Source organism: Crocodylus siamensis, chromosome 1, assembly GCF_052110815.1.
Source record: "Crocodylus siamensis isolate JL-2025a chromosome 1, ASM5211081v1, whole genome shotgun sequence".
Taxonomy (NCBI): Eukaryota; Metazoa; Chordata; order Crocodylia; family Crocodylidae; genus Crocodylus; species Crocodylus siamensis.
The window spans coordinates 273,781,392-273,803,553 of NC_143395.1; the positions used below are offsets into that span (position 1 = coordinate 273,781,392).

At 44.5% G+C, this 22,162-nt stretch overlaps 1 protein-coding gene across 4 annotated transcripts in view; it reads left to right on the plus strand.

Annotated features, from left to right (window-relative positions):
• Nucleotides 1-22,162, plus strand: part of ADGRG2 (adhesion G protein-coupled receptor G2) — a 104,965-nt gene that overhangs the window by 33,843 nt on the left and 48,960 nt on the right. For 3 of the 4 annotated variants that reach the window (XM_090062687.1, XM_090062714.1, XM_090062695.1), the window contains exons 4-6: nt 5,112-5,165; nt 8,784-8,816; nt 19,301-19,333. In XM_090062687.1, the coding sequence (XP_089918813.1) occupies nt 5,112-5,165; nt 8,784-8,816; nt 19,301-19,333 (120 nt within the window). The remainder of the gene's footprint in view (nt 1-5,111; nt 5,166-8,783; nt 8,817-19,300; nt 19,334-22,162) is intronic. The other variant, XM_090062706.1, reaches the window with a different exon arrangement.

The following is a 22,162-nucleotide window of genomic DNA, read 5'->3' on the forward strand; positions in this document are numbered from 1 at the left end:
CTGAATGTCCCAAATAGTGAAGCTTAAAAAAGAATTCAACAAATAATTTATATTAGGGTGCATCTACATGAGACGCTAACTGTGCTGTAGCCTAATATCACTTGTGCAATAGTGTGCTGGGCAAAACTGTATTAGCATCCAAAAAAACCCATGTGCTGGTGCTACTGCAAGTTACTGTGCATTGATTTAGTGCTTGTTTATCCAAGTACTAAACTTAATGTACCGTAACTTTGGCGCATTAATGAACTTGTACACACCTTCAGATTTACTTCTTCTGTGTGGTAACAGCACTCCTCTATAATTATAAACTCTAATAGGGCCTATGTGAGTGATACTACAATTACTAAAGTGCTCACAGGGCAATGCAACAGTTGATGATATAAAACCACATGTGGCTTCAGTGAATGCAGAAAGGAGATAAAAATATGCACATTTAAAAATAGATAATGTTGAAAGCCCATTTTAGTTTTCCTGTGTGGAACATTAAGCACATACTAAAACAATTCTGTTTCTTGTTAAAGGGAGATTTGCAAGTCATTTGTAATGGTTTAACAATAGGAGAAATTTTCTGTTTACATATTTAGGTTACAGTACATGTCATAGTGATATCATTTCTGTAGTTGTAAATCTTGGAATTATCACTTATACTGGGCATTAAAGTTATGCAAGGAAACAAAGACCATAGGATGTTTTACAAATCAAAATGACTAAATTAAATAAAAATTAATTTAATTTTTTAATTAATTAAATTAATTGGGCAGAAAAAGTTAATCCTGGTTTTACAGTCGCTTAAACTTCCTCCCTCACCGAACCAGTGTCATTGTAAGATGCTACTAGGTTACTTTACAGTGATATGAAAGTTGCTGGCAAGTGCTTAAAATTTGTTTTCTTTTACATAAACATAATTCACGTCACTTCCTACAGGCTATACCCTGGTTTCCTCATTGTTTTGCTTATCCTTTTCAACACCTCTGCCCCCCCCTCCCCGGATTACTGCAGCCAAATTCACAATATAAACTAGAGCAGGGGTCAGCAAACCCTGGCACTCATGCCAAGCATGTCACGCGAGGCCATTTTTCTTGGCACACCTCTGCCAGCCTTCCTGCCCTGGCCCTGGGCCTGACAGGTGCAGTCCCAGCACCTGCTGCCTTCCCAAAGCCTGGGGCTGCAGCTGGGGCGGAGAGGCAGCAGCTGTTTGAAGCCTCCCGGCTGCAGACTGCCCAGGTTGGCAGGCAGCTTCCCTGTGCATCCCCTCTTTCTGCCAGAAAAGATAAATTAATCTAATTCACTTCATCCCCTAACCTATATCAGAGGAAAATTCACATAAGGTCTTGTTTAAATAATTCCTTGAACTCACAGCCAAATCTGAAAAGGCTATGAGACCTGATGAATAATGTCATGCAGTCAAAAGCATGTCTAATTTTATTCCAATGACAAAATTAGTCCAATAAAAGAGATCACCCTAAGAAACTTTTGCCTCTCATGTAATATCAAGTTAGAGAGAAAAATAATATTTCTGTGAAAGTTGTTGGAATCGTTTAGCCAGTTTATGTAGCTAACAGATCACAAATGAAGAGAAGTATATGCTAGAAGAACCTGTTTTTCTCAATTGCATAATTGGGTTGGGTAACCCAGGACAGCAGCCCCAGGACAGCTAGGTGTCTTTGGGGAGGAAGGAGTACAAAAATAGCTACTGCTGCACCTACCGACACCACCAGTGATGCCCTGTGTGTTGCTGCTGCCCAGGGCGTGGAACTGCCCTGTTACCCCTCTGTCTTTTCTGTGATATATTGAGCCAAACAGAGACAACCCACCATTTATCTATAATGCTACCTCTACGGGTGGAAGCAGATGTCACTTTTTGTTGCATTTATACCTCCATGACATTTGACAGCAGCACAAAGGCCGAGCAAACAGGTGTCTATGCCTCTTCTCATGCCACAAATTCATGCAGCGACAAATTTTGATGAAGATGATATTAATTTGTTCTGTTTTATTGAGGCAGATGTCTGTTTGCTTTGTGGTGGGAGAGCATGATCAGCCTCAAACTGCCCACACTCTCCAGCCAGCCTGGCAGGTGTTTGAAGGACTGAACCCTGTGCACCCTGGGAATTGCTGCACAAGATTGGATTCCTCAAGCCTTAAGAGGTCGGCTCAGCTTTCCTTGCTTAGAAGATATCCCAGAAGCACATCTCTCTAAGGGAGAAACTATTGTTTCCTGCTTGCAGAGATGTACTGCAGAGATCCCAGGGGCACATCTTTAATAAGCAGGGGAGGCCAGGCAGGCACTTTCAGGCCTTGAAGAGCCCAATCCTGTGTGGGAATCCTTGGGGCATGCAGGACCAGGTTCCTCAAACCCTGGGAGAACACAACAGTTGATCTGTTTCACTTGACAACATCTGTTTCTAGCACGAGTCAGCATGGACCTTGGAACTTTCTGAAAGCACTAAGATGTAAAACTGAAATTGTTGTAAACCTAGTATATGTGCCTGAGGCGCATAACTTGCATGAAAAGTGCATAGAAATTGATGTTTGCATAAGAATTTAAGTGTTGTGCTTTTACTTTTTACCATATCAATAGCCTTGCATGATAGGATTCTTCTTTTTTTTTAAAAAATGGGGGAGTTGGTTCATTGTTATAGTACCTTGTCTTTTGCTGTAAAAAAAAATAGATGAAACTGGAATCTAAGCATTTAATAACCCTTCATCCATTTTAATTTTTCTATACTGGTCTATGACTGGATATGCAGCCTCTCTCTGTTAGAGCTTATAAAAAATGTTCATGAATAGGGCTTTGCAGTTCAATCATGCTAGGGGTATCCATTACCATGTCAGTGCCATAACACTATACAGAAATGGAACATGACTGCTGCAGTGTGCTGGGTGGTGACTAATACAATATGTACTGATACCTATTTCCTTGCAATAATTTTAGGAGAAGATTTGGACTAAATTAAAAAATGCCATCTGGAATGGACATTTCAAAATGAAATGGCATTTCATTTATATCACTTAAAGCCAAAACTATTTTATGTCTATTTGAAATGAAAACTTTAATTTTTACATTTATTAATGGAAAAGTAAAGTTTTTTGGTCAAAATTAATATTCCACTGCCCCTGAAAAATCACTTTTGATTAAATAGTATTTTCAGTAGGAAAATTTCAGCACAAAAAGTTTTGATCACATTCTGCGAATCTCATCTAGATTTGTTTTCCTCAAATATATTAGTGAATCAAAACAACTTTCTGTCACTTTTTATCCTCCTCAAAAATGTAGTCTCAAGCACCACTGATGTCACCCTGTGACTTTAGCGAAATTCTGTGTTGAAGAAGAATGTGTTCCCTGTTTCAGCAGCCAGCAACACTTACTGCTGAAATAAGCTGGGTTGGAAGATGGGATGGTACTTCCAACCCACTGCCTTAGCTGCCAATGCAAGTTGCCTTTTGCTGTCCCAGCCCTCCCTGCTTTGTGCCAAGAGATGTTCTCTCACTTTTGTGCCCCCCTTACTATAGCTGCCCCTGCTGCTGTCCCTAATTATGGATTCCCGTTTCTACCAACTGTTGCAAATGATGAACTCAGCAGCAAGAGATGTGGCAGCTACAGTAAAGGGGTGTGCAGGAGAGAGAGGTAGAGCAAGGTGGCAGTAGGTGACACTATATAAAAAGTGGAGCAGAGTAGTGAAGGAAGGTGCTTAAGTTGAGGGGACCTGGGACATCCCCTCTAGGGATGACACTGGTGCCCCCATTGCCCACTTGTCTTATGATACTGTGCCATGGGCCAGATGCAATTGCTTGATTGGTTGGATCTGGCCCATGGGCCATATGTTGCTGACCCCTGCCCCACTTAGTTCTTAAGGTGTCTCTTGGAAGACTCCTGTCTAAATGCTGCCCTCACATAAACTGTGGGTCCGCAGTGCCCACATGGTGCTGTGGCTGTGCACTCTATTGTGAACTGTTTCATTCAATAGAGGTTTATATGGTTTCTCTTTGTTGTGGAGTTATGAAAAATTTTGACTTCTGGAGTTCTGAAAATGGTTTCAGTTTCTCCAGTTGCAATGAATAGGAAGTACAATGAGATGCCAATATTCTTAATCTTTCTAGGTACCAAGGGGCAGATCCAAAAAATACTTACCAACTGAAGTGAGCCTTAGGTTGAACTTAGGTGCTTAGCTTAGGGGTGTGAAACATATGTCTCCAGGTTTAAGCAGGCTCACATTGAGCACAGTGCATGCCAGCCCAGCCCTGTGGGAATGGCCCAGGATGTGCATTGTCTGCAGTGCCCACTCCAGCCACTTCTGGACTGTGCTGCACAGGCTGATGCATGTGACACAGATCTGGGATTGACTGGAATAGATGCTATGTATAGTGCAGCCTGGTTGGGGACGTGTAGCATCAATCCCAGGCTGGCCAGAGGCCTGTAGCATCTGCTTCACCCAGGTGGAGTGCCACATGCAGCTGGAGCAGGCACCATGTGTGGTGTCATTCTCAGAGTAGGTGCCGTGTGTGAAACAGTCTAACTAGGAACAGATGCCAGATCCAGTATGATGGAGAGGGGAAGAGAGGGGGTCCATGGGCCCAATCCAGTCTGTGGACCAGCACCATATCACTCATCTGGTCCATGGGCCTGGATGAGTTTGAGACCCCTGGCCTAGGCCCATTGTCAGAGCTGTACCACATGGCTGTCAGCTTGCTAGCACAGGGGAGCTGTCATCCAGATGCCACCATTCAGCCAGCATCAGGCATATGTTCAATTTAAAGCATGATGGAAACCAGCCACAAAAATATTACCGCTGTTTTGTAGCATAATTTAGTGGCTGGTTTCCCATTTTGTCATGCAATTAATAGCCTGAATATATGGCCATTTTACCATTTAAGATGTAATTAACAGAATAATCACATTTTAAGTGCAATGTCTGTTAGGGGTCTAAATGCTGGGTAGGTATTCCAACACAGATTTGCATCACAGGTGTTCTGCATGGGTCCTCTTAACAGGCAGGTATTGCCCTCTGCTGGTGAATAATTCCAGTTATTGTTGAATGAAATGGGTAATAGAGTTACAACATTAACAAACACGTTTATCTAATGTTCTGTACGTGTTTTTTTCCCTGCAGCAAGCACTGTACATTCCCGGTTATCAGTTCTATCACGGCCTGTAACCATAACTGGTAAGAAAATTACTTCCTGTAAACCACAGATTTATTTTTATATCTTTTTAGATAACTGGTAAATCTCAAAACTGCTGTGTAAATGGTTTAATCAGTTTAGGGTTGTGGGTTTTTTTCCCCTCCGTAAGATTAAAATCCTTTGTATTATCTCCTAATCAGATGAAGCAAAGTCTGCTATCCCTAATGAGGTCACTCAAGCATTGTAGTGATGAGCTACATGCAGGAAAGGAGTGATAGCTGAGAGTTGCTTGACCAGTAGCTTCCTAACATAAAAGGTGAATAATTTGTGAGAGTGGAGGGGAGGGAGGGAATTGGAAAAAAAAGGTGGAAGACTTTCCCATCTCATTGAAAAAGGCATGCTGCATTTCAAACACAAAGAAATTGCTTCTTCAGTCATATGTTAAAGGAACCATAGAAGAAAATCACTCATATACATGCACACATACACACATATAATATATAGACAAATGTGTGTTTGTATGTATGTGTGTGTTGCTAAACAGATGCCCCCTTTTTGCCGCCAAATAAACTAGGTTGCATTTCAGTTGCTCCTAATTATTGTGTTGATGCTAAAAATAAACTGAAGATTGATTATAGGATCATTAATATTGATTATAGAATCATTATTACCTGTATCTGGCTCTTAAAATCTCATGGGCAAAAAATAAGGAAGTACTAAATAAGAGATTGTATGAGGGTAGTCCAAATATATTTATTTTCAAAATAGTGGAACATTTAAAATACTAATTCTTTTGCCCTTGTTTATGATATGAAATAGGCTGTTTGTGTCTTGGACAGCAGTCTTTCCTTGTTTGTTTTAACTAAGTATAGTTTTAGTTCAATTATCAAATGTATTGGTAACAAATACTATGTTAGCAAACACTTTAGAATAATCTGCACTTTTTTTAACATATTAACATACATTTGTGTAGGATTTCTTAAAATGTTGTTAAATTATTACCTAATGCATTGTGTCTTCCAAACTGAAGAAATCCACTTAGGGTACTAAAGGAAGTGATTGAAGCAATCTTCAGACCATAAGTGCTCATCTTAGAGAACTCATGGAATATAGTTGAAGACATAAATGATAGAAGAATAGCAATCGTATTTTTTGTCTTTTTAAAGAAGGAAAAGAAGGAGACTAAAGAATTATAGAGCAATTAGATCAGGGTGGCCAATCTGCAGCATTTGTGCTACAAGTGGCATGGGCAACCTGTGTGTGTGACAGGTAGGAGATTTGAGCAAGAAGCAGAAACCAGAGCAGCAGATGGGGCAGGAGAAAGAGATCAGTGCAGCACTCTTGGAGGGTACAGGGTTCATTTGTCAAAAACACTGGTCCTGATTCCTGGGAAGATACTGGTACAAATTAATACATTTATAAGCCCTTAGAAAATTACTCATTTCCCACTTTGATAGAGCAATGGGCCTGGAGGATAAAGGGGAAGTGGTAGAAGTGATACATCTTTAGTAAGGCTTTTAGTATAGTCCCATATGACATACTTGCATGCAAAATAGGGAAATATGATGTAAGTGAAAATATGATAGAGGGGCATACGCAACTGATTGAAATACTAAACTCAACTTGTTCACTATCACACTTGGAGGATATAGAGAGTGGAGTCCTATGGGGGTTTGTCCTTGGTTTAATACCATATGGTATTTTCATTAAGAACTTGGATAATTAAAGAGAAAATATACAGACTGGCTTTGTATATGAGTCATTACAAATGTCTTCAAGGATTTGAACAGAATTCAGAATGATCTTAATAGACTGATTAAGTAGTCTTCATTCAATAAAATACAACTAAGTAAATAAAATTTCAAATAAAAGCTTTAGAAAAAGATCAGATAAACAAATACAAAATTGATAGCTAGGCAGCAATAGTAGAGAGAGGATCTGGAGAGTAGGAACCATAAGCTGATTGAGTGTATAACGTGATGCTATGGCAGAAAAGGCAAATGGCATTTTGTGTCGTATTAATTGGTACATCATAAGTAAGACACAGAAGCATTGGTAAGGCACTGCTGAAGATCTGTGTCCAATTTCTGATCGCATACTTTGAGAAAGATATAAACATATGGCAGGAGATCTAAAGGAAAGCAGCAAAAATGATGAAGTGTTTAAAAACAAGACCTGAAAGAACAGAATTTGTTTAGTCTAGAAAAACATAAGACTGAAGGAAGAAATAGCAGTCTTCAAACATGTAAAAGGTTGTCCTAAAGATAGTTAACCACATCCACTGAAATAATAGTAAGAATTTTACAGCAGGGGAGTTTTAGGTTAGATGATGGACAGCTTTTCCTCATAGAAAAAGTTAATTAAGCAGGTTACCTAAGAAGCCCATGGAATTTGTGTCACTGGAGGTTTTTAAGAGCAGTTTAGAACAGTAATGCTCAGCTTTTTGACTTGTGACCTGTGATGGGTAGTGCCTGGTCTGTTTGTGGGCTGGATCTGGCTGGTGGTCCTAATCCGGTGCTGGGAAGGGGGTCACAGTTGAATCCCATTTGGACATGTGGAGGGAGCTGTGAGGTCGGGGGGGGGGTGGAGCAGCCCAACCTCACGGGGGGGGAAAGGGGACTTGACTCAGCTCCAATGTGGCCCTACAGGGGAGCAGTGGTAGGGACTTGATCCACTCCTGTGTAGGAGAAGGGGTATGGACGAGCTCTGATCCAGCCACAGAGCAGGTGGGGGGAGGGAGAAGGGGAAGAGGAGGAGGTTTGGCCCAGCCCGAATCCAGCCACAGCAGGAAAGGAAGGGGCATGGTCCATCCATGACACAGCAGTGGGAGGAGGAGAGCATGTGACTTGGCCCCAATATCACTGAGGCGGGGAGCAGGGGCATGGCCTAGCCCTAACCCAGCTATGCAGGGCTTAGAGTTGGGGTTGGGAATTTGGTAGTTGGGAAGAATGGAACCATTAATTGCCAACACTCCCTCGTTGCTAAATTTACTGACCCATTAGGAGCCCTGTAGGCCAGATACCATGGCTCTGTGAGCTGCACTTTGCCCATGGTTGAGTATCCCTGGGTTAGAATAACATCTGTATGTGATGGTCTAGGTATGCTTGAACTTGCTTCTGATCAGGTGGAACAAATAGTTGACCTTTGGCAGTCCCTCCAGTTTTATGGTTGTGCACTGCCCTCTGAACACAATACACTTTGTGATGGACAAGAATGTTTTGAATAAGTTGCTGCATAAATCCCCAATTAAAAAAAAAAATTAAAAAGCTCTTCTCTGAATTTCTGTGTTCTTGCTTGTATTGATGTAATTTTTCATCATTTCTCATATAACCCCAAAGCACATATTTGCATCTTTTTTCATTTGTTAATGGCTGATTTAAACTTGAGTTTTTGTAATTTTGTCCCCATTTGTGAGTGTGGAGTGCTTGAAAATCCAGTCTTAAAACCTCATAAAAAGTTAAAGCGCTCATATTATGTGTCTGTTTGTTTATATATTTGTTGTAGCAGTATCTTCTATTACTTTTGTCTCCTATACCAATAATGCTCCAAGCAGGAATTTGTTAACATTTTCCCTGTTTAATTTTATTTACATAATGCTTTAACTTTTTATTTTGTAATTTTAATTTGTTCCATTATTGTTATATATGTTTCTTTCTCAGATGCAGCTTCATTACAAAATACAAGCACAGAAGGTGAGAATTATTTTATATCTATGCAAACTAATGTAATTAACGTAAAACGTAAAACCCAGACCTGGTATTAGCAGACTTCCACTGTGTTCTGTGGGCTTATAGGATGAAAGGCTGAATTTATCTAAAGTTTCCCTTTCCAACCCCTATAAACATATAATTCAGAGGTAGGCAACATTTTTTGGCTGGTCTGCTGAAAAAATCGTAATGTCTACCCTGTAAGGTGCTGGAATGCTGGCATGCCAGAAAAACAAAACTGGGGTGGGGGTGTATGGCAGAATGCACCACATATTAAAATAATTAATAATAATAAATGTTGCTGTCTTACAGTACATATCAGGTTTTCTAAAAATTCTAAACGTGGTGACAATAAATAAAACTTCACATACTACCCTTGTTCTTGTGTATTCTTATTTGTTAAGCATGTTGTGATATGAGAGAGGAGAAAGAGAGAAAGAAGAGAAAACAAGGAGTCAGAGAGAAAGAGAATAAGAGAAGAGAAACAAAAAAAGCGAAGACAGGAGAGAAGAGAAAAAAAGAGAAAGGTAAAGAAAGAAAAGAGAAGAAGAGAGAAAGAAAAAAGAAAAAAGGCAAGAGAAAAAAGAAGAGAAAGGAGAGAAAAAAAGAAACGGAAAAAGAGGACAGAGAAAAAAGAGGAGAGAAAAAGTAAGAGAAAGGGAAAGAGAAAAAAGGGAAAAGAAAAAAGGTGAGAGAGAGAAAGAGGGAAAGAAAAAGAGAAATGAAAGAGAAGAGAGAAAAAGAGAGAAAAGAGAAAAAAGCAAAGAAAAAGAGTAGAGAGAAAAAAGAGGAGAGAAAAAAGAAAAAGGGAAGAGAAAGAGTAGAAGAGAGAAAAAAGAAAAAAGAAGAGAGAAGAGAAGAAAAGGAAAATGACAGACAGAAAGAAAGTGAAGGGGGGGGAAGGAAAAATAAGGGTGCGTCCCTCGCTCCCCATGTCTTCCACCACTACTGGCCGTGGCTTGGGTCCACTGGTTCAGTGCAGTGTCCAGTGGAGGGAGGCAGTGACACCCCAGCAGCAGCTGCCATGGTTGGGGTGCTCAGGTCTCCCCAACAATTCTGGAGTGGGGGGAGCCTGGGCCCAGGGCTGGGAGGGAGGGCCTGGCTGGAACGGGGGCAGTGCTGAGGCACTGAGTGATGGGGCCAGGCACTCAGGGCAGAGTCTGGGCAGTGTGGAGTGAAGCAGGCATGGAGGGAGGTGCCATGGGCAGGTCGGCTCGACTGGAACCTTGGGAAAGTGGCAGCTGAGGAGGGCGGGGGCTGGCCAGGAAGTAGGGGTTGCCCCGGGGCTCCTCAGACTTGGGCCACAGTGGGCAGGTGAGGGTGCCCTGCAGCACCCAAGGTGGGGCCTGGCTGGCCTGCGTCGTTCTGCAGGGATGGGCTGCAGGCAGCCACCTTGCCCACAAGGGGATGCTGCCTGGCCAGGGCTGAACACTGGGCTCAGGGGGTTCCCAGCTCTGAGCTTGGCTTCCTTGAGCACCAGGCACAGTGTGAGCAGGGTGGAGTCACTCCTTGTGCAAGGGCTCAGCTGCAGGAGCCTCCCAGGCCCTGGGAACAGCCATAGCGAGCAGCACTCAGGGCTGAGCCAGCTGGGAGCCTCTAGGACAGTGACCCTCTACAGCATCTGCCAGCCCCTGGCCCCTGGAGGTGAGCTGCAGGTGGGCAAGGCCAGGGCCTGGACAGGCACTGCAGAAGGCCACTATGCTGGAGGCTCCCAGTGGGTGGGCAAGCTTTGGACCCAGTCAGAATTCAAGCAGACAGACACCCTGTCTCACCTGGTGAGCACCACTTGAGGCAGCAACTGGGCAGCATGGGGAGAAGCAGGCATGGGGAGAATTGTTGGGGACAGGCTGGCCTGGGAGGGCCCTTGGGAAAGCAGCAGCTGGAGGAGAGCAGGGGCTGGGTGGGAAATGGGGGTTGCCCCGGGGTTCTTCAGGTTTGGGCCAAGGCAGGCGGGCAGGCAGGGATGCCCAGTGACACCCAAGGTGGGGCCTGGCCTGCGAGGGGACACTGCCTGGCCAGGGTGGGATGCTGAGCTCAGGGAGCTCTGAGCTCATGGGGTTCCCAGCTCTGGGCTCAGCCTCCCTGTATGCTGGGTAGAGTGCAGGCGCCTGGCTGCAGGAGCCCCCTGGGCTCTGGAAACAGCCACTGTGTGGAGCACCTGGGTTGAGCTGTCTGAGAGCCTCCAGTGCACCAGGCCTCCACAGCACCTGCCTGGGCCCTGGCCTCACCCACCCATGGGTCCCCTCCAGGGTTTGGTCTGTGCTGGGCTGGAAGGCGCAGCCTGGGGACAAGGAGCAGGGTCAGCAGAATGCAGAGAGTCCCTGCCTGTGTTCTCCTAACTCTGCCCTGGTGCTTGCCCTGGCACTGGGACCTGTGGCTACTCTGCAGAGCCCAGAGCAGCAACTTAAACACAAATTGTTTTTAAACAATGTCCTTGCTCACCTCGTGGTGTGCCAAGAAAAATGTCTCTGCATGCCACTAACTGACATGCATGCTAGGGGTTGCCTATCCCTGATATAATTACTGGTATAGAAATGAAGGCGGTTTGGTCTTTAGTTTAAAATATGGGTGCCTTGATTGGGGGTTAAACTGAGTATAGGCATGTAAGTACTCTATACAGGGAACAGGGAGAGACAGGTGCCCCACTGGGTAGCCAAAAGTAGAAGTTAGGAGGTCAACAGGAGAATGAGTAAGAGAGATCTTGACATAGCCTAGGTCAGGGACAGTGGTCAGGTTTTCAGTGGACAGGCTAAGTACAGATGCCAAAAAAAAGCCTGAGGCTGAATCAGTTCAGTCTTTGCAGGTTATTCTAAGATGCATCAATTGAACTGATAAGCAAGTGAACAGACATTCACTTTTAATTCTGGAAATGCAGTCACATGCCTGCAGTGGCTCAGGCCAGGGGGGCGCTAGAACATGCCTTCTTGCTCAGCTGGACTGGACAGCTTGGGCCAAGACTAGCCTGCCCTACCTGTGAGGGGGAGATTGTGGGGGGTGCAAAGTATCCTGGGATACTGGGAGACTGTGAGTTAACTGGAGGACATCTGGGATAGGAGTTCAATAAAACAATTTAACCTAAATCAGTTAAGTCTGATACTACATCCATCTAGATTTATCATAAACCAGTTTCTACCATTTTGAAGGCAAGGTTCTTTGAGTAGATGTGATATCTTATATTAAACTGACTGAGTAGCTGGAAAAAAGTTCTTAGTAAGCTTTCGGGAGCAATCACCCTTCTTCAGACATAGGGAGTCTCTGCTGTTTGGAGACTCCAAGGAATGAGAGAAGCTAAAAGTGTGACAGGGTGCTAGTGAGAATCTAAATAGGTAGGAATTAGGAAAACAAAAGGTAAAGCAAAGGAGGGGGAGGAAGCAGGGGAAATCAAAGTCAAAGGTGAGTAAGGATGATACTACAGTGGTAGCAATTCAAGGTAGAAAAGAGGTTGTCATTTTGAAGGTGGTTTATATGCACTGAACTTCTGTTGTGTTACAGATGTAAACACTTGTACTGGTTTATGTGTAATTTTTTTCTGTCCATAGCCCCTGCAGGCTACGTTAGCAGTGGCCGTATGCCCAGGGGCTGTACCAGGGTGAACCACAGGCTACACATCGCATAGACAGCCTCTCCAATGCACTATGTGCACCACTGCACTGCATGCTAGTGCCTCCCACCACTGTACCATGCATCCCTCCTTCAGTGCACTGCATGCCCATATCTGTTTCTGTGCCTTCTCCATACTACACTGTGCACATGCATGGCCTCAGGTTCACCCTCAGTCCTGTGCTGCTCTGCCCCTTCCCCCATGGAATGCAGAAAGCAAAAGACGGAGAGGAAGGGAGGAGCCTGGAGACTCTGGTCTTCAGAGTCTTAACCCATCGTGAGTTTCATGTGACCTGCAGGCTGCCAGTTGGACAGCCCTAGCATTGGGCAGCCCCAGTATAGCTCCCCAAAGAGTAAGTAGTTTTGGTCCCCACCTGGGTTATGCCTGTTTTTGTGCCTGTTTTGTTTTGGTTTTCTTTTAATGAATGACTGTCTAATGTAAAATGAGTAAAGGATCTTGGGAAGGAGCCAGAAAGAACATGCTATTGTAGCCTATTGGTTATGGAACTCCCCCAGGAGAAGGAAGATCCTGAGTTACATGCATGCCTCAAGGCCAGAGTTTTTGGTGCCTAAGCAATGCTGAAGTGCAAAATGGAGGCACCAACAAACTTAGGCACCTAATGAATTTTGTTGAGCAGGGTGAGATTGTTCTTTGTTACTTATTAGGACTGTGTGAAGCTTCAGTCACTGATTCGATTCAGAGGAGATTCAGCCGAATTCAGGGGCTGAATCTCTGAATCCGAATTGAATCGGGAGACCCATTAAAAGGTCCGAATTGAATCTGAAGCCTCTGAATTGATTCAGAAAACATTTGAAGAGATTCAGAGATTTGGATCAGCTGGGGAGAGGTAGGGATGGACAGGCAGCTGCAGGTTTTCCTGCAACTCCTCCGGCTGTGCCTGCCTCTCCCTGGGCTGGTGAGCCGCGGGACAAGCTCCCATGGCTGCACTGCCCGGCCCCATCCCCCACCCAGCCCCAGCCTCCTGGCACTTTAAAAAAAAAAAAGGCCCCACACTCACCGGCTGTAACAACTACGATCAGGGCCTCTGAGGGCTTGTGGCAGAACCCACCCGTGCAGCGCGGGGCAGCGGATCACCCCCCTGCTGGCACCTGTCTGGTAGCTGCCCTATGATGTGGGTGTGGTATGGTGTGGTGTGGCTCGGCAGGGTGCTGCGCATTGTCTGGGAGCTGGGGCCACGGGCTGAGTGGTGCAAGGCTCTAGGTGACTGCTGGATCCACCCCAGCTCTGGGACAGTGCGTGGCACCCTGCTGAGCCATGCTGCACCCATGCAATGTGAAAGCTGCCATGCAGGTGCCAAGCAGGGTGGGGGAATCCCTGCTGCTCCCCACTGCCCTGTGCTGCATGTGGGGGGACTTTGCCATGAGCCCCCAGAGGCCCTGATAACTGTTGCTACAGCTGGTGAGTGGAGGGCTTTTATTTATTTTTTTAAGTGCCAGGAGGCTGGGGCTGAGCAGGGGCTGGGGCTGGGCAGGACAGCCATGGAGGCTTACCCTGAAGCTCCCCCCACTGGGGTAGAGGCAGGCACAGTCAGAGGGGGAAGCCATGGGAGTAGACCCCATGGCTGTCCTGCCCAGCCCCATCTCCTGTCCTGCCCCAGCCTCCTGGTACTTTAAAAAAAAAAAAAAAAAAAAAAAAAGCCTCACCTTCACCAGCTGTAGTAGTGGCAATCAGAGCCTCTGGGGGCTCATGGAAGAGCCCCCATGCAGCACAGGGGAGCAGGGGACAGCAGGGATTGCCCCTCTGCTTGGCACCTACACAGCAGCTGTCACATTGTGCGGGTGCAGCATGGCTTGCCAGGATGCCATGCACTGTCTGGGAGCTGGGGCAGCTCCACCTGTCAGCTAGAGCCCAGCAGCACTCAGCCCTAGCAGCCCCACCCAGACAGCACACAGTGCCCTGCCAAGCTGCACTGCACCTGCGCCATGGTGCAGCTGCTGCACGGGTGCCAGGTAGGGTGGGGGGCAATTCCCATTGCCCTGTGTTGCATTGTGGGGGCTCTGTCACAAGCCCCCAGAGGCCCTGATCACTGGTGCTGCAGCCGGCGAGTACAGGGCTTTTTTTTTTTTTATTTAAAGTGCTGGGAGGCTAGGGCCAGGCAGAGCAGCCATGGGGGCTTCTCCTGCGCCTCGCCCTGGCTGATCCAAATCTCCGAATCAGCTGAATCTAACAGGGACAGTGGTTTGGGTCACTGAATCAAATTTCTGTCCTCCCAGTTGGCGGAATCCGCATCAAATACTTCCCTATTTGCACAGGCCTATTACTTATGTGCCTAAATGCCACATAAATTTTGTGTAAGTAGGCCCCAAGGTCAAACTCAGTCATGCTCACAGTGCCTAATATCCCTAAAAGGACAAGGACCCTGCTGTGTAGAAACTATTTAGCAGGGCAGGTTATATGGATGAATCAGGATTAAAGGAAAAAATTACTGAAGAGGTAATCCCATGTGATTTACCTCCAGATCCCTGGTTCCCATGTGATTTAGTTGTGTTACTGACAATCTGCCGCCCCGACCCCTTAGCCCGGGAAGTCTGCTGCTTCCCGGGGGCCCGCATCTGAGACATTGCAGAGAGGATCCCGCAGCTCCTCCGGCCCACAGACCACTACCCCATGCTCCTTATTCACGTAGGCACCAATGACACGGCTGAGAGCACCCCCAGCCAGGTCATGAGGCGCTCCAGGGAGTTGGGAGCGGGGCTTAGGGGTCTGGGAGCTCAGGTGGTGTTTTCATCAATCCTCCCAGTCTCGGGCTATGGGCTGAGGAGGGAGAGGAGGATCCACGCAGTGAACCAAAGACTGCGGAGCTGGTGTCATCGGGAAGGCTTTGGCTTCCATGACCACAGCTCACTCTTTGGCGAGAGAGGCAGCGAGCTGTTGGGAAGAGATGGCCTCCACCTCTCTCCCCTGGGGAGGAGGCTCTTCTCAGCCAGGCTGGCTGACCCGCTCCACCGGGCTTTAAACTAAGCCCGCTGGGGGATGGGGGGACGACTGCCACTGCTGGCCTGCTGAGCAACCCTTGCAAAGCCAGCGGACCAAGGCACTTAAGGGAGCCCACCCCTGCCCCAGCCCTGGCACAATCTGTGGGCAAGGCAAGAGCCCCTAAGGGCACACTTGCCTGCCTGTACACTAATGCCAGGAGCCTGGATAACAAGCAGGAGGAGCTTGTCCTCCTGCTCAGTGCAAAGAATTATGACGTCACTGGGATAACGGAGACCTGGTGGGACTCCACCCATGATTGGACCACGGGTATAGAGGGCTATACCCTGTACAGGAGGGATCGTGTTGACAAAAAGGGCGGGGGTGTAGCTCTCTATGTGAAGGAAAGCTACATGTCCCTGCAAGCTGATGTTGGTGACTGGCATGGACAGCTAGAGACCCTCTGGGTAAAAATTCTTGGGAAAAATGGCACAGGGGACACAACGGTGGGAGTCTACTACAGACCTCCCACTCAAAGTCCCGAGCTTGACCAGGAGTTCACCCGGGAACTGACTGAGGCCACTTGCTCCAGGACCTTGGTTGTCATGGGTGACTTCAATTACCCAGACATCTCCTGGGAAGATCACTCAGCAAAATCCAAGCAGTTGCAAAGCTTTCTCTCGTGTGTGGATGACCTCTACCTGACTCAAGAAGTCTATGGGTCAACGAGAGGCAAAGCGCTGCTCGACCTGGTACTGGCTACGGGGTACGACCTAATCGGCGACCTAGTGATCGATGGGAAGCTGGGTGACAGCGACCACGAGCTGATCACCTTCACCATCCACCGTAAAGCTGGCAAGTCAGTCAGCAACACAGAAGTCCTTGACTTCAGAAAAGCCGACTTTGATAAGCTCAAGAGGCTTGTCGGTCAGGCCCTCAGGGACCGTGACCCCAGGGAGATGGGAGTTCAAGAAGAGTGGTTGCTTCTCAAGGAAGCGATCCTCAATGCACAAACTAAATCTATTCCAACACGGAGGAAAGGCAGCAAGAAGACACAGCAGCCCTCCTGGCTCTCCAGGGACCTAGCCGACCTCCTGCGGCTAAAAAGGAAAGCCTACAAAGGATGGAGGATGGGATTCACCTCCAAGGAGGATTATTCTGCACTGGTCCAGTCCTGCAGGGAGCAAACCTGGAAAGCCAAGGCTGCAACTGAACTCCAACTAGCTTCAAGCATCAAGGACAACAAAAAGTCCTTTTTCAGATATGTGGGGAGCCGGAGTAAAAGCAAGGGCAATGTTGGACCCCTGCTAAACCAGATGGGGCAACTGACAACTGATGCCCAGGAAAAAGCCAACCTATTAAATAGGTACTTTGCGTCAGTCTTTCATCAGTCCCATGGGATGCCCATGCCTGCTGTGGGACAGGGAGATCCGGGTGATGGGGATCCCCTACCCTCCATCAATGCTGACCTCGGGAAGGAACACCTTGAGAAGCTGGATACCTTCAAGTCAGCCGGCCCTGACAATCTGCACCCCAGGGTACTCAAGGAGCTGGTGAGCGTCATAGCCCAGCCCCTGGCACGGATCTTTGAAAACTCCTGGCGCTCTGGTGTAGTGCCCGAAGACTGGAAGAAGGCCAATGTGGTGCCGATCTTCAAGAAAGGGAGGAGAGTGGATCCGGCTAACTACAGGCCCATTAGCCTGACTTCTATCCTGGGGAAGAACTTAGAAAAGTTTATTAAGGAGGCCATCCTTGACGGACTGGCCCAGGCTAACATTCTAAGGGATAGCCAGCATGGGTTTGTTGCAGGTAGGTCTTGTTTGACCAATCTCATTTCCTTCTATGACCAGGTGACCTATCACCTGGACAAGGGAGAAGAGATTGATGTCATATATCTTGACTTCAAAAAAGCCTTGATCTGGTATCCCACGATCACCTCTTGGCCAAACTGGCCGGTTGTGGCTTTGGCTCCATCACGATCCACTGGCTGGGAAACTGGCTCCGTGGTCGGACCCAGAGGGTTGTAATCGATGGCAGTCACTCATCGTGGTGCCCTGTGACCAGTGGGGTCCCTCAAGGCTCTGTCCTGGGACCCATCCTGTTCAACATCTTCATTAATGATGTGGACATTGGAGTCAGGAGTGGACTGGCCAAGTTCGCCGATGACACCAAACTTTGGGGCAAAGCATCCACGCCAGAAGATAGGCGGGTGATCCAAGCTGACCTGGATAAGCTCAGCAAATGGGCGGACGAGAACCTGATGGTGTTTAACACCGATAAATGCAAGGTTCTCCACCTTGGGAGGAAAAACCTGCAGCATCCTTATAGGCTCGGCAGTGCTACGTTGGTTAGCACTACAGAAGAAAAAGACTTGGGGGTCATCATTGACCACAAGATGAACATGAGCCTCCAATGCGATGCTGTGGCTAGTAAAGCGACCAAAATGCTGGCTTGCATCCATAGATGCTTCTCGAGCAAATCCCAGGACGTCATTCTCCCCTTGTACTTGGCCTTGGTGAGGCCGCAGCTGGAGTACTGCGTCCAGTTTTGGGCTCCGCAATTCAAAAAGGATGTGGAGAAGCTTGAGAGAGTCCAGAGGAGAGCCACGCGCATGATCAGAGGTCAGGAAAACAGGTCTTACGATGACAGGCTGAGAGCCATGGGACTCTTTAGCCTGGAAAAGCGCAGGCTCAGGGGTGATCTGATGGCCACCTATAAGTTTATCAGGGGTGACCACCAGGTTCTGGGGGAACGTTTGTTCACCAGAGCGCCCCAAGGGATGACGAGGTTGAATGGTCACAAACTCCTGCAAGACAGTTTCAGGCTGGACATAAGGAAGAATTTCTTTACTGTCCGAGCCCCCAAGGTCTGGAACAGTCTGCCAGCGGAGGTGGTTCAAGCACCTACATTGAACCCCTTCAAGAGTAAATTGGATGCTTATCTTGCTGGGATCCTATGACCCCAGCTGACTTCCTGCCCTTTGGGCAGGGGGCTGGACTGGATCTCCCGAGGTCCCTTCCAGCCCTAATGTCTATGAAATCTATGTAACTGCTGTGTTCTCCTATGAACTTCATCCTGGATAATTAAATACCTCAAGTTGCTTCAAATAACTGTGATTGACATCCTGTTTGTGAGCCTCAGAGGCCAAATACTGAACTGGAAAGGAGACTGAATAAGTTCTGACATACTCCAAACAAACATGTCATGGCATCTGTTCTGAGAACAAATGGAGGTCCTCATTTTTCATGGTTGGCACAAGTATCAAATGAATGTAAAAGAAGAACTCACTATTTTTGCATCTGTTGCGGATAGGAACCGATCCTCATTAGTACACAAATGAGAGAGAACTTGGCTATACCTTTATGAGCCCTTCTACACAAGACCATATGGTGCAGTCATTACTGCACATTCATTTAGTTCTTGTACGGTATTAGCAAGTACTATATAAATGTACAGAAACTGGAGTTACTGTGCAGGAGCCCCAGCGAATGTATTTTAGGTGACGCTACTAATACTGCACAGTAGCATGTTAGCGCTGTCTATGCTGTGACATACTGCACAGTCAGCGTCTTCTGTAGCCCTGCCCACTATGTATTGAGTTAACACAGCTCAAGTATTTGCTGATTTTAGGATACGCCTTGATTTTTTTTAATCAGATTTCACAAGATGTACAACTTAAAAGAATATTTTACCCATCTGTAATAACAGTTCAATGTATAAGTTAATACTGAACCCTCTCCAGTTGATGGTAGAGGTCATCCCTTTTTGCATACTCCTTTGTATTTTATAGAAGAGTGCACAGTAACATCCTATTACCATCCAAAGGAGAAAAAAATACTATCCAACTTGAAGTATCACATGAAATGGTTGGCTAAAGGAACCTATCATTTCTCTGAATCTCAAATTAATACTGTGTTGTTAACTTTCCTTTCAGCCAGAACTTTAAGATCCAAGGCAAACCAAACAGGTATGTGCTTATCTTTGCCTAAGTGTGTGCGTGTGCATTCTTTAGATATAACCTGGAAAAAAATATAGAATATTTTTCTTATTTGTCATAATCCTTATATATAAGAGATTTTGTGATTGCCCCTCCTCTTTCTTAAATCAGTTTTAACTTTATTGTCTTCAATGTAGTTTTATACTGGTATGAAAGGGAAATCAAGCCACAAACTTATAATAATGAAATATAGACAACAACAGAGTGAGCCAAGGACAAATACAGGGCAAAGCAAATATTCTCTGTGATCTAAAGACTTTCAGATGTGGTGCATGATGGAGTAGGAGTGTATGTGTTTCATTGAGAGCTTTGAGGGGTAGATTTCTTTGTTGCTCTCAATTTCAGGTTTCAGTGCCAAAGGATCTGTCATGCACTTGTGTATTTAATTAAAAGTCACAAAGAACTAGAGTTAGAACTGTTTTGGACACAATTCAAGTAGAAAACTGACTAACTGGTTTAATCTGTAGTTTATGGGAAACTGCCACAAATGTATTTTAATTAAACAAAGGTATAAATGTAATTAAAACAAAAGTTAAAGACAACTAAAATGTATATTAATGTAATAAGCCATAGAACTTGACTTGCCAAGTTCATTGACTCTATTTAACATGAACACAGAAGAAAAAAATATTCAAGACTCTTGGCATATGAATATATCTTTTTTATACAAAAAAAAGTTCTTTCCAGCCCATGACATCTTTTACAATGCTATTAGATTGAATGTGTCAAAATTTCTTTTAGTAATATCTCGATGTTCCCGATAAGTGGTATCAGATTTGATGGATGAAAACTTTTGTTCCCTTGATGACAATACCTTTACAGCATTGACTTAGTTGTGTAGGCTGCTTCAAAGTTGTCACTGATATCATGTGGTGTCACATCTGAGCTACATTGCCATCTGTATTCCACTATAAGGAAAGACATTTTAAATCTGTTTGTTGACAGCTCTTCACATTTCTGTATAATTTTCTTTTGTTTTCCATGTGTAGTGAAAGCATATTGTGCATTTTTCAGATTTTAGCAAAAAGGGTATTTTGAGGCATTATAGACAATCGTGCATCAGTTTTTGAAGATTCAGTGGTCACCTTTGCTTAAGAAAGTCACTGGGGGAGCTGTCACAACTTAAGATTTACTGACAATAGAAGAGTGGTGGGTAGGCTTATTATTATTGACCACACTATCTCAGTCTAATCTGTGTCATTTCTAAGTATAAAAGTACACTAAAGCTAAGTTTTTCGAAAAAATGAGGTTGCCAACAACTCCTGTTCAGATACTTGTTTAGATTTTTTAAGTACTCAATTCTGTCAGTGGATGCTTTATCTTTTTAAAAAGTTGGTCACTTTTTTTAGGCCTCTACATTTTTTTTCCTTTTAGTTTTTCAATAATAATTCCAGCTGTGGATATTGGAACATTTGAAAATCTAGCTCCAAAATTCTTAGAATTATTTTTAGCAGTGCTTTCCTTGTTTATTTGCTGGAAAATATATATTTTTTTAATCAAGTACCTCAGTTGTTCCACAAGCAAGGGTATAATCACAGTTCTAATATTCTGATTTATTTAGCTTATGTTTAAATTTTTTATTTTTTGAACTTTATTTTTTTCAATGTTACAGCTTCACTAGAAACTAAAAATACTTCAGGCGACAATTGTTTTACATGCGCACAAACACACACTAGTATTAGATACAAGTTCAGACTGATATAAAAAAGTCAAACCTCTTTGTATTCAGTAGAACTGTGCAGTTTTTAAACCAGAGCGGAATCTTCTCAGTACACTACTTTTCCTTAAAAATCTTCATTATCTTAGTTGTTCATGTACTCCATAGTCAAGGTTTCATTGGTGGAAATTTAAGAATATTAAAAAGTTTTCTTTGTTCATCTCTAAAAAAGCAGACTTCAGGTTTTGAGCCAGAATGTTAAAATATTTAGGTAAGGCAAAACAGACTAATATAGTTGTTTATATAGGTATTTTTGTTTGTCTTATTTTTCCCTTGACTATTTGTAGGAATAATAATATATTTAAGTTTTATCTCTAAATTTCTTAACCTTATTTGGAAGGATTATTTGCTAGGCTGGTTTCTTTTGTGAGGATATTTTCCATCTTAGCTATATTTTATAATTGCTGCTTTTTAGTTATAATATAGTATCCAACAGTAATGGGATTTCAAAAAACAAATGGTTGAATATTCATAAAACAGAATGTGGGCAATCCAATCTGAATTCTTTTTATATCCCTAAGGATTGTCTGGGTATTCAGGTGCTATTAGAATAAAGATTTTGTATCTCTCTCTTACGTGGAGCTGGAGTTCTGATAAAATATTTCTAGTGGGCAGATATTGCCCTCTTCTGGCAAATGCTCTCACGTACCAGTATTGATTGGTAAGACTGACTTGACTTTTACATAGTTGCATTTATTCAGATAAAAACATAGCCAAACATGTTAATACTTATGTCAATCTTTTCTCTATATCAAATTCTAAACTACAACAATAAACCCAACTCCATCAATGTCTGTATTTTGATTATATAAATACATTATAGAAAATGGATTTTTTTCTGTCCCCAAGTCGATTCAGTGTCTGTAACTATTCACATCAAACAAAATGCTATAGTGAAGACCAAAAGGCACTTTCCATTTAGTGTCCCATATTTTGATTACTTATAATTGTATAAGGAAACCATAAGTAGTCCTAACAATCCATAAGGTTTATTATTATGCAAGGGACAGATATGTCTAGCTCTTATTCAAATGAATACAAAGTAGTAGAATATATACTGTATCTATTCAAATTCACCCCGG